The sequence below is a fragment of the Puntigrus tetrazona genome, chromosome 6, assembly GCF_018831695.1.
Source record: "Puntigrus tetrazona isolate hp1 chromosome 6, ASM1883169v1, whole genome shotgun sequence".
Taxonomy (NCBI): domain Eukaryota; kingdom Metazoa; phylum Chordata; class Actinopteri; order Cypriniformes; family Cyprinidae; genus Puntigrus; species Puntigrus tetrazona.
Window position 1 is genome coordinate 24,601,053 of NC_056704.1, and position 13,187 is coordinate 24,614,239.

The 13,187-nt window shown below is 36.3% G+C and overlaps 1 protein-coding gene across 1 annotated transcript; it reads left to right on the plus strand.

The window, feature by feature from the left end:
* Window positions 1-385: 385 nt before the first annotated feature.
* rab22a (RAB22A, member RAS oncogene family) lies at window positions 386-12,319 on the plus strand. The gene is made up of 7 exons (XM_043241458.1): window positions 386-722; window positions 1,309-1,388; window positions 2,582-2,663; window positions 5,847-5,918; window positions 6,394-6,500; window positions 8,041-8,150; window positions 8,581-12,319. Exons 1-7 carry the CDS (start codon window positions 687-689, stop codon window positions 8,682-8,684), a joined length of 591 nt encoding a protein of 196 aa, XP_043097393.1. The 5' UTR covers window positions 386-686; the 3' UTR covers window positions 8,685-12,319.
* The last annotated feature ends 868 nt before the right edge of the window (window positions 12,320-13,187 follow it).

Here is a 13,187-nt window from a genome sequence, read left to right on the forward strand (position 1 = left end):
GTTACTATAAAAATGGATTTAAAATGTAAAAAAAGAATTATTTGCATAATAATAATGCGTATTTGAAGGGTAAATGGGTCTAATTTGTATTATTTATATATTTAATTTGCTAATGGAGGGATATTTTAATCTGTAAAGTTGGTGAAGCGTTCACTCAGATCATTTTTTATCATAAACCGAAAAAATGTAATGAAATTACAATAACACTTTTGATAATATTAAAACATAACAGAAAAGCGTATAACCATTTAGTTATAGTTATATTTAGTTATATATATATAGTTTATTTGTTAGGGACCATGAGATGACGTAATTACTTTGCTGAAACTGTTTTTGAACGGTTTGACGAAACGAACTGTTCGAAAGAACCGATTCGCGGAATAACTTCCCATAACTGGACTCGTCAACCGGAGTTCAAGATGGCGGTCAGCGAGCAGCTAATATCGCAACTAATCGATCATTAATATAACATCTAAGTCATCATATTATAGTAAGCTGTGCGCGTTATGTCAGTATTTTAAAACAGCTTCTTATACCGCCCTAAAGCAGCGGGTATCCGACACTAGCGTCTGGACAGAGACTGTGTGTGTTGTTTTTTTAGCTTACGTCAAATAGAAATAGTTGCTGATCAGCTTTATGAAACTGTTTGGAATGATTGTAAAGTTTTCATTAGTTTGGAGGTCATCATGTCGTTAAGAGAGTTGAAAGTATGCCTTCTTGGGGTAAGAGTCCTAATCGCTTTTTATGACTTGAGGTGGATTGCAGTTTGGGTGCATATTTAATGTTTTATCGCTATGTTTACGCTCTGTCATAAATGTTATTACACGCTATAAATAGCAATAAAGTGTGCCGGTGGTTTTAGCTGTTGTGCAAGCTTCGATAATCTCTTTTAAAGTGCTATAGTAATATTTTTGGGCAGATGACGTATTTAACCACCCATTCAGATGTTGTTGATACATTTCTAGAGAGTTTGAGAAGTTTCATTTTGCTCAGTAGATACACTGGATATATTTATTAAGTTCAGGTAGTGTTGTCAAATCAAATCTTCTACCATAAGGATTTCACATGGCACAATCTGACATTTTATTCCTAATCTGAAGCCATTGTAGAAGTTGTTTTGACCTTAAATTTGACAAAAACACAGATGTTTTATATATGTACATTTAACTAACTTCTCGAAGTTAAAAAAGCACATCAAAGAAATGAAAAAGTGTTTAATAAGACAAATTACATTACCTATGTTCAGTAGTATTATCGTTTATATATAGGTTTGTGTATTTTGTTACTGATTTTAATATTGTGTTTTAGGATACAGGGGTTGGTAAGTCAAGTATCGTTTGGAGGTTTGTGGAGGATAGTTTTGATCCCAACATTAATCCCACAATTGGGTAAGCAAACTGCAAAGCACACTCACAGTGAGGTCAAGTAGACTGTGATGCAGGTTTTTCTGATTTCCAATGTGCACATCTGAAGGATTGGCACATAGTGAACACAGCAAGTGGTGGCATGCACAAAACTGATACATAGTGTGTTGAAATATTCAGAGGATTAGAGTCAGAAAGCACGGTGTCAAAAAAACAACTTCATGGATTCTTTGTTTGGATAATAATAATTCGATATCTTAAGATAAAAAAAATATGCAAATCAACATCTGGAACTAGTTATGCCGGCTGACCATTTGGTGAAGATAAGTATGAATGGAATTGGGATTCACATTGTGTTAACTGATTTAATATACAGCATTGATTGTATAATACATGTTGCATCACGGCGTTTTAAAGAATTAAACTGTGACCACATTTAATTGAGTTGCATAAGCCTGAATCTAATTGACACACATTTCAGGACTCAACAATAAAGATTTTTCTGCTGTCCCAGTCAGGCCAGTCATTCATTCAGATTTGTGCCCTGCAGGCTAGCAGAAGATGATAATGCTGTTTTGATGGGGTTTATATATATATATATATATATATATATATATATATATATATATATATATATATATATATATATATATATATATATATATATAAAAAAACATACCTATTACTTACAATAACTTCATTAGGTTTTTAATTGCAATAATAGCTGTAACTTATGCCTTTACAATTTAGCAACTATGACTGTTTTCAGCATACAGTGGCATAGGCGGGTTCAGTGTTTGCAAAACACAAAATTAATTCCAATATAAATTCACAACATCATCCAATACATAGCACAAAACCTGTTTTTTAGGCTTGCAGAGGCAAACCAACACATAGAACATGAGATAGTAACAAACAACAGGCAGCCCTTATTATGAAACTGTGCCTTGCGTTTATTTTGTGTATTTGCACCTGGCAAGACACTTGTAAAACCATGTATAAGGCCCACATGATGTACACATTTGTTTCTTAGATTCTTGGGTGACTGTCTAAATTTAAATATGGCGGAATACATTAAACAAAGCTGAGAGACTTGCTGGCAGCTGAATGCATTGTAGAAACTGCCGAAATATTTAATGAACAACATTAGCGGATGTCTCAGATTCCATGCCGACCTATCTATTTGTATTTGTATCTATTTGCCAATTTTTTTTCAGAGCATCATTTATGACTAAGACCGTGCAGTACCAAAATGAGCTTCACAAATTCCTCATCTGGGACACAGCAGGACAAGAAAGGGTAAACAACAGTAACAATCAGTACACACACTGGGCTGACACACACACACACACAAGGTGACAGCCAATAAATACAATGTTTACTCTGTTTCACTTCTGTTTTTGCAGTGTCTTGGCACTTCAGGCAGGGGGCAGTATTGCATGCACTTCTCTTGTATGCCTGCCTGCATGCATGTGAGAGAGAGGGGTTAATGATATTCGAAGGGGGCAGGTCTTCTTCACGTATCTCTATAAGCTTTATATCTTTACAGTCTTCTCAAAATGCTCTGCTTCGTTAGGCAAGACAGCTAAAGTGCATGGGTGACATCGCATAGTTCGAGATGTTTATCGCCGCTCATGATTTGACAGCAGTCTTGAGGCTGTTTGGAACATGATCTCCTCTTATGTTTGTCTGTGATGTTATGTGATGCTAAATGTAGAATGCCAAGCGGCCCACACAAGCTGCTAGAAAAAATAGCATCACGCCAAGTGTTAAGGAATTGGCTCTTTTTATGCAACTGCATCGAAGATCAAGCCCTTTTTTTATATCTAAAGCAGAAAAATAAAAAGTACTTGGCTTACGATGAATTTAAAAAAAATCTAGAAAACAAACATTTTGCACTATTTTTAAGTCAAATGTAACAATTATGTTAAATCTTTTGTTAAAAAGGATAGACAGAACATTTGCACTCAAATTGTTTTAATAAAGATAATTTATACATGTAAAAATGGTATTACGTTCGAAAAATGTAAAAAAAAAAGTATTGGACTTGACTTGAATGTTTGGATCTCGCATATGAAAGAATGAGCATATGGGAAAGTCTGACTTATCTAGCCTCTTTACCCTCATCTGGTCCTGTTTAGCGCTTTGATGTATTTCCACCGGTAAATATGGTGCGAGTTCATCATCATGGCCTTTGAGTTGTTAAAGAGGTCAGGTTTTCTTTGCTTTGCTTTGTTCGGGATGCTCCAGAGCCTGATGGGATGAAATGCTAGGCTAAGTCAGAGATAGCTGTTTTTTAGAAGAGCAATCAAAGCTAGAATCGTTCTCTCTCTCCTCCCCCCTTCCTCTTTCTTAGTGTCTTTCTTCTTTCTTTTCGAACTTCAATCTCTATTGTGATTTTGTGAAGAGCAGACAGTTTTGTCCACAGATTCCTGCACTCCTGTGATCAGGCTTTTCACTGGCTGTCAACCGCTTGATTAGATAATTATCCGACACGTTGGCTTTTTAGAACAGCGTTATAGAAACATGGCTTGTTTTGTACTGTTTGGTTTCTACTTTAATGGTTTTGTGGGTGCATTAAATTGGTCAAAAGTGACTGAAAAGACTTTGCATTGTTACAAAAATGTAAAAGAAAATGCTGTTCATTTGAACTTTCTGATCGTTGAAGAATCCTGGGGGGAAATGCATTATGGTTAGCACAAAAATATTGAGAAGCACAACTGTTTTCAACATTGATAATAGTAATTCAATACATTTCTTGAGCAGCAGATGAGCATATTAGACTGATTTCTGAAGAATCATGTGACACTGAAGACTGGAGTAATGATGCTGAATATTCAGCTTTGCATAACAAGAATAAATTACATTTCAAATCATTCAATTTAGATAAAATTGTAACAATATTTTACAATATTCCTGTTTTTACTTGATTTTTGATCAAATAAATGCAGCCTTGGCTAAGCATAGGAGTCATCTTTAAAAAAAAAAAAATCAAAAACTTATTTTCATTAGATATAGGTAGAAATAAAATTGCGTATAGCTAGAAAAGCGATTTCATGAGGTCCTTAAAACCGACAAATCGACTTAATGGCAAGAGTAATTTGAAGAGGTAGTGACTAGAGGAAGTTGGATGAGAGAAAATGCAGGAGTTGGAGAAAGACCACACAGTCTGGAATCCTGGGATATGTCTGAGGAGACATCCTGCAATTTTAGTCAAAATCTAAACTGAAGCATTTCCTTTTCCTTGTGCAGCGAATCTTGCCAAAAACAGCTATAAATGTGAGAAACCATGTCAGTCAAACTTGATTTATTCATTTTATTGGCGGAAAAGATGGATTAAGCAGAGCTCCGACCTGTTTTCTTAACTTAAATCCAATTTATATTGGATTTATTCAGAGTTGAATTAAATAATAAACTTTGAATGGTGTCAAATGAATCTGTAGAATAGTTATTGATAAATCTGATCTCACTTAGTACTGATGCAGTGATCAGCAATTCCAGTTAAGAGCTACAGGTTAAAGTTAGATATTATTTGGGAATGTGTTATGTTATTATTATGTGTGTTCACCCATATTGCTTTTTTTCGCTTTTATTGATTAAATCTAGCAATTGGTAAAACACTCGGCTAATAAGCGCAAATATTATTACCATGCACCAGTTTGCAGCTCATAATTTGTAAAGATCTCAGGAATTTGCCAAAGCTTTGGCTAAAAAAATACATTTCTGAACTGTGTATTTGATTTAAAGATTATTTCTCAAGTTAGTTCAAACCTAAATTTAAGAAAATATGCAAAAAACTAAACTGCCAGGGTTTCTTGCCATGTCTACTTTCCCTACCCTGTCTCTCTCTTAATCATTCACTTTCTTGTGCACTTTTCCCCTCTTTTAGCTCTTTTTTTTTTCATAGGAATGGCATACTGGATCCAGCTTGTTTTTATTAATCAGAGCCTTTTTGGTCTATTTTTGATGTCCGGGGTCGAACAACCCAACTACGCTATTTTATAATGATTAAAAGCTAACTTCTTCTGACACGTCGCGCTCATCTTTCCCCTGATGGCTCCCACATGTGTTGATACGCCTTTCCATGCAGTTCCTCAACTCAAGCCCCCTTGGCATGGCCATCTGAAACACAATTCTCCTTCAGGTTTTAACAGTGGCTCACGTCTAGGGGTTTTCACCGTGGTTTTCCCTAACCGCCGCCTAGAGTTCTGTTTGAACGGAACAAGTTGGAATAACATGCGTTTGTTTGTGTTTCAGTTGTCCATTTAATTCGGCATGAAACTCGAAAAGAGACCTCCGCCAAAGCGAACAAATTCTTTCAAAGCTCTGATAATAAGCATACGCAGGTTGAGATCACCCTGCTCCGGCCCTGAGAAGCGATGTTGGGATGTTATCAGTGATGATTAAGTCTTGTTTTTCTTTTTTTTTTTAACAGGCCGTCATTTTTCTCTCACATCTGCATGTTATCTGTTTCGCTCTTAGTTTCGTGCCCTGGCTCCCATGTACTACAGAGGCTCTGCTGCGGCTATCATTGTGTATGACATCACTAAAGAGGTACTGATATATTTCTTCATTATTACTACACAAATCTTTCCGCTGGTAAAGCTATTAAAGGGATAGTTCACCCAGAAATGAAAGTTCTGTCATCATCTACTCAACTTCATGTCGCTTGAACTACGCAAGATCTTTTTTTCCATGGAACACTAAAGGAGTTATGGGCTGTGAGGTAAGACTTTCAGTGAATAGTGGGTTAAGTGTCAGTCTGTTACTCGCACAAGGCTATCATATGGCTTTTGAGGAGATGATATATCACGCACAAATCATACAGACTAACTTTATAGTGCTTGACAGCTGCTAGTTCGCATTCGAGTTCAATTAATGGAAAAGAGCGGCTCGGACGGTCTGCTAGGTGACTCCTTTTGTGTTCAACGGAAATACTGTTATCACGCAGGTTTTGAGCAACATGACCTTAAAGTCTTATGAATCAGAAGTGTTTCTTGTCTTAAAGATCTCTCCATCTTTCACTCAGGAATCATTCCAGACGTTGAAGAACTGGGTGAAGGAGCTTCGCCAGCACGGACCACCCAACATAGTGGTGGCTATCGCTGGCAACAAATGCGATCTCTCCGATGCCAGGTGAATTCCACCGTTCCTTGCCACAAAAGACTCCACATCCTGTCATCTCTATTCAGCTTGAAGGGATGCACCCGCGGTGGCTGTCAACTCAATTTGACGTCAGGAAAAGACCCGCATATTTGCTGTCAACTTGTCTCGACTCATTGAAAACAAGCTCACACACGTACCGTTACCATAAGCATAACTTGTGATGAAAAAGAAATCCACTCTTCAGCGGTCTGTAATTTATCTTTCCACTTTAAATTGCTTCACTCTTCCCACAGGTCCAATGATATGTCTTGGTTCACCATTGCTTTCTTTGGCTGTGTTAGTCGGCTGTCAGTGCGGTTGTATTTTACTTTTTCGAAACCATAAAGACCGAGACATCGAATCTGAGGAATAGCGATCGCACCGCAAGCCATTCAGGCAATAAATATCAGGGAAAATTCTTGCAATTGTTCTGTCTGGCACATAAAGCTTAGATATTTCGCTTTCTGGCAGAAACGGCCCTGTTCTCAGTGATCCACAGCCATCATTTACTTCACTTTTAAACATGTGATTTTTTTTTTTTTTTTTTTGATCAAAGTTTAAGAGGTAAAAAAATCCTGTCACCATGGAAATACGGTTACTGATAACATTACACCATCTTCTGAACGTTATATAAAAATACAATTTTGCTCTATTTAAAGCTACATTTAAAAAGCGAGGTCTAATTCTCACTATAAATAAATGAACTATGATTTTGCCGGGGATGTAGAATATGGTCATGCAGAATATGCTTTACAAGTACTAATAGACAGCCGATATAAGAGACATGCTAATAAGCATTTAGTTAATAATGTGCATTGGTCCCTATACTAAAATGTTACCAAAGCATTACTTCTGCTTAGACTCTTGTTATTTTTTTTCACATTTGTTGGCATAAATCCCATGAACCTGCTCTGAAGAACCCCACATATATATTTATGCCTAGTAGACAACCGCTCAGAACACGCTATAGCGATCACAAACTGTAGCATTACCTTCCTAGCAAGGTGGCAGGGTCTTTTGCGCAAACAACCAACAAAACTCAAGTTAATCGAAATGTTTAGAGAAAACATCACCAGCTGGGCGGTTGATCCAAGAGCGAAGCGTCAATGGAAAATTGATCTGTTGTCAGTGTGACCGGCCTGATACGTGTACGGGTGCAATCTGATCAGCTCCTGTGATCAGGTGACAGGTGCACAGAGAACCAGCACACAATAGTTTACCTCCTACATGCTGCCGTGTGCTGGTTAAACACCACCGTCACAAAAAAATACACAAGCTTTACAAGGTTCTGCCCACTCAGATAATCTCCCACACATGTTCTGTGTCAGTCTAAGTCTTTGTAGTTGAAAATCTCTAAGATAACAATAACACACCGCCTGTTGTTGAGAGTTTTAAAAGTTGTAGATTTATTCATTTATTAAACTGATGACTAATTAGTGTGGTATTAGTGTAAAATAAGCCACTACAAAAGAAAATACTCCATTTTCTTTTTTTCACCTATTTTTCACTGCTCTGTCCTTTTGTTTTCCAGAGAGGTGTCAGAGAAAGACGCCAAGGACTACGCTGACTCCATTCATGCCATATTTGTAGAAACCAGTGCCAAAAATGCCATTAACATCAATGAGATCTTCATTCAGATAAGTGAGTAAAATCCTCACTATTCATCCGTGTGGTATGTAATTAATCCAGAATCACTCGTTTAGAGCCCTCTGATTTTAGATGTTTTTATCATCTCTTGGTTGTGCTTCTTAATCAAGCAGGTTTAGTTTTAATAAATGCTGCTTAATGCAACACAATCTGTTATTGAAATGATAATGAATGCATGATCTATAATTGATCCTGATGGTGGTGAGAACAGTGCTTCGGTGGATACTTGTTCTTGCCACTTGGACCCAGGGCAGTGGATGAGTTACAGTGGATACAGATCTTTTACCATGGAGCTTGGCAGTGGCCCCGTTGAGGAACAGGCGTTCCTGCGGGGGCACGTAACTGTGCTTGCGACTTTCGTGCAGGAACTGAAACGACAAATTAGTTTAGCTTTTTTATGTTTTTTTAAATATATGTTTTACAGGTCAAAGGATCCCAGTTATAGACGCGGATGGCGGGTCTGCAGTCAAAGGCTTCAAACTTCGTCGCCAACCGTCAGAGTCGACCAGGGAACGCACTTGCTGTTGACGCAGCCGTAAACAATTTGGCCAGATCCTCTCCAGCCTTTGTTTTATTTTCGATTAGTAACCAAGGATAATAGCAGATGAAGAATGTGATGTCAAAGGGGAAGTTGCGTAACTTCCTTTCGGAGCCAAAAAAGAAGTTCAGTTATAAATGAAATGAGATATATAGTCTGAATCCTGATGCATTTCCTTGAGAAAAGATGAAAATGCCCTCATACAGTCGTTGTACCTTATCTTGCCAGCTCTTCAGCCCCCTTTCAAATGTCTTTGGGGATCCATTTCTGTTCTAGATCGCTGCTCAAAATCAGACAGCAACAAAAACACCTGCTTAACAGATCAGATACTGTCCTGTCTTGCTCTCTTTCTCTCTCGTTCATTCTCATCTGTGTGCAACAACCTCTGCAAAACTTATACAGTTTCCGAGTGAAACTGTTGCCTGTCCGTCTGTACATTTTAAGATTTGCAGCACTCCAAATGCAAGCAACGCAGCATTCTTGTCGCACTATTTTTGCACATTTTTGATGTATATGATAAAAAAAAATGTGAATCTCATGAAAGCTGTCATGTTCAGGTCAAATCAAGAGGAAAAACTGAAATTATATTTTCCATAAAGTGAAGGTAAAGTCCATTCTTGGGACTAATAATGTTTTTTTTTTTGACGTTGTGTAACATTATATAATTAATTTGTAAAACAGTAACTAATAGTGATAAATACAGTTTGAATGTGTGCTTAATTGTCCTAAAAGTGATGTAACAAAATGCTCTTAAAAATAGACCTCATTATCTCTCTTTTTATTGTAATGAGGGAAAAATGAAATTGACGTGTTTTCGTGAGATTTGCTTAAACACAAATTTACTATTATAAATATCAATATATGTTTGTGTTTCTGTTACACAGGACCAGACATAAGGTTGTGAGCTATATTTTGTATATGAAAAATAACTAAAATCAGCGGTATACTAAAAATGAGGATAACTCTGGGATTTAGCAAGAGATGTCTGAGTCTTGGCCAGCAGCCCTACTTTGAGATGAGTTTATGAATTTATATATGAAGAATGTGCCAAATCTTTTTTAGTGATATCGTAGGAGCCAGATCATGTAGTAGCAGATCAATAGGTCAGTGATGCTGATGGCAGCATGTGTCAGTTCAGTTCCTGCTTATTTAATCAGTTTGCAAGTCAAGATATAGTAGTAACACATTCTTTGCTCTAATTAGCCACGTTCTGGGTTGCCAGATTCTTAGCCACACATCCAGCCTGTTATTGGATTCAGAAACCGTTTGAATGGACACTTGTTTGCTGGTAAACGTCAGTCTGTACTGCTTGCAGTGCATTATTGTGGCATTAGAGAAGTTCATCCCTTACGCTTTGAGATAAAGTTGGCCCCGTTTTATAGAATGCTGACAGGAATGGGAGATTCAAAGTGTTAGATTTGATCATTTTTCCAACGGTTCACATGTTTTTCATATCAAAAATTTGATGTTAGTGGGGAGGAGCCATTTCTGGAATTCTGTACATGAGGTTGTGCGATTTAGGCTTTTGTCCAAGGCTTTGTGAAGTGTGCATTATGTCCGAATACTTTCTAAAATTGCATTTTAACCATTTGTGTTAGTTGGCAGTTGGTCGCTTCAGATCCCTTGCTGTTCCATTTTATGACTTTTTTTTTTTTTTTTTTTTACTGGATTGAGTGATTTTGTGATGTTTTGCCAAATTCCCTAATTGTCTCATAAACATTTTTCATCTTTCTCATTCTTTCACTGAATAACTTTTGGCCTGCACATCCAACATGCTTTTACTATCTGGACAGGGATTTAAAAAAAAAAAAAAAAAAGGAGAATATCTGGAAGCTAGTCTTGCATCAGAAAGAACAACAAGGAAAAAAAAATGGCTAAAGAAAGTACTTGTTCTATACCAAATATTCTGTAGAAATACACTTAATTTGGGGGGGAAAAGAATGGCAGAAAACACTTGAGAAACTTGCATTTAAAAAATTTGGATTAACGTAAACACTATTTGTTCAAGGCCATTAAGATAATATGGTGTGAGTGGCTCTGTTTGCTGTACATCATGTAGAATTTATTCAAACAAAATACATTTATATTTTACCGTATGTGAATATAGAATAAATACATTAAATACATACAGTAGTGAACATTTGAAGTGGATCAAAAAAGTTCATCAAAGTTGTCCTAAGATTAGAATGCATTTTGGTTTTATATTTTAGGACAATTTTTATCCACTACAAATGTTGATTAGTGTATGCTTAACTGCATATACCCACAATGGTTTTAAGGATAAAATGTGCTTAAAATATGTTTCATCCACATGCACATCAGTATAACACATGCACCATCTCTGTTGTTTTTAGAAATGAATATGTGGCTTCTGTAGTTTGTCTTATGATGGTACTTCAAAAATTGGTCACCGATATTATTGCACATGCTTTCGACACATTATATTGGCATATGGGAGCGTTTAGCGAATAAGAATGAATATTATGGGCATCGTCAAAGTTTCTTTTGCCGTCCTTTATCCTGTGATTTTATATGCAGTGATGCGAATGCACCGTAATGTTTTCAGGAATTCACAAGTGCAATAATAATAATACTTTTCCCTTCCAAAATGTGCGCTGTCAGTAATAATAGCTGAGAGATTTATAGACTTATTACAGTAATTGTAGTTAATCCACAAATTTTAGCACAACAATATTTTCCTTTTAGAAGACAGTGCTTGTTAAATGGAAAAAAAGGGATTACTTGGAACAATACTTGGAGGATAAAATTGCACTTTTTCAGAATTGCTGTGCGTCTTTTGCCCTATTTGAAAGAAACATGGAAAAATGACAGTCCTAAGCAGTTTCTGCTGAGAAAAAAACATTCAAATTGATTCTTCCAGTGTCTGTAATGTACCTTACTGCGAAGTAAAATCATCTTTCACTCAAACCAGAATCTTAAACTCTTTTATTTTCTTTCGACGTGTCAAACTATTTGGAGAAGGAAACAGTTCAACTAATGTCATAGCGTTATTAAAGTCACTGAAGGGCCTTTACAACGAGTGGAAATGCATTACTAGCTCTAAATGTTGTAGAATAGCTGTTTTTTGTCTTGTACAAAGCCTGTGATCCACAGCGAGACCAAACATCTCATTTAGTCCGGTTGAAGTTCTTGACTTCTTAGCCAATTCGAAAGGATTTGCTGAATTGCTTGTCCTCTTGCTAGGGAGCACAGGCTATGCATTAATGTCTTTTGAGGGGAACTACAAACTACACTTGATATGCCGTCTGGTGTGGTTTGCAGTGGTGTTTCGTTTGGACCACAATGCCAACAGTCTTGGGCTGGCCCTAAGAAAGTTGTGAAATTCTGCTTATGTGCTTTACGTCCTTGTGTATACCACACATAGTTGAATTGTGTAAATTGATTGATATGTAGTCTTTCAGGCAATGTCATACTTACCATTGTAATTCAGTATATGCAAAAGTAATTTAACCCAATCATTAAGTGTTCTTGCTATTTAGCTTTTTCCCTTTTATTATTTTGTCATACAGCGAAGGCTTGGAAATAACATTTTATTTGTTCATTTGTGAATGTGCAAAAGGGAGATGTTAAGCTTTTTATTAGTAATAAAATTATACTAAATCTGTTTTCATTTCTTTTTATGTTTTGTAATCAGCATACAGCTTCATTGGTTTGTGATCTGGGACAAGTTACTCCTAATTATTCTAGTTTTAGTAAAAAAAAATAAATAAATGGAGCGAATGTCTGCCTGCAGTTTAGAGGGATTGAGAATATGTTTGGAGCAGGTGATGGTTCCTCCTGAACTGATGGGCTATATATATAAATATGACACTTGTGGTATGTGTCTCCTTTGGCAGGGGGTCCCTGCTGAACCTTTAATTGTGCTGAGGAAAGTAAAACGACCCTCTAAGAGCTTGTGTTGAACTGCCAAGCTGAGCATAAATTAACTCACCCGATTCAACTAGATGCATGTACAATGTGATCCAGAAACTTGGCCGAGGATTAAGTAATTCATTCCCATATATTCAGTTCGATTACTGCGTTTGAGGAACAGACTTAGATTTTCACCTCTAACATTATTTGCGTGCAACCAGTACGTTTCGATTAAGCAAAAACTAAAAACACATTCTCAAGTCAAAAACGTTGGCCTAAAACATAGCCTTTTTGTGGGAGGGGAATGAAATTTTCTTTTAGAACTTATTAAACGTATTTTTCCGGGAAAACAAAAGAAAGTTTATTTGAAATGCGACTTCTTTACCTTCAAACCTTTTTGGCTGTGCCAGTTATAGTGCATTTCAATTAAATGATTATAATTATACTAAATATGTGTGTGAACGTGTTATATTATTAATATAATTAAAATAAATTTACTATTGCAAGTATATAATTTAAAATATATTTCACAATTTTCAGTTACCTTTTAAACTTTTTTGCTTTGTCAAATATCTTTTTGAGGTACAAAAAGATTTCATGCATATGAAAATTAACCTTAA

What these genes read in the sequence shown, in the direction of transcription:
- rab22a (XM_043241458.1), top strand. Translation starts at nt 687, where the DNA reads ATGTCGTTAAGAGAGTTGAAAGTATGCCTTCTTGGG. An exon ending in TGCGATCTCTCCGATGCCAG is followed by an intron (nt 6,501 to 8,040) that starts GTGAATTCCACC and finishes TTTGTTTTCCAG; the next exon opens with AGAGGTGTCAGAGAAAGACG. An exon ending in TGAGATCTTCATTCAGATAA is followed by an intron (nt 8,151 to 8,580) that starts GTGAGTAAAATC and finishes TATGTTTTACAG; the next exon opens with GTCAAAGGATCCCAGTTATA.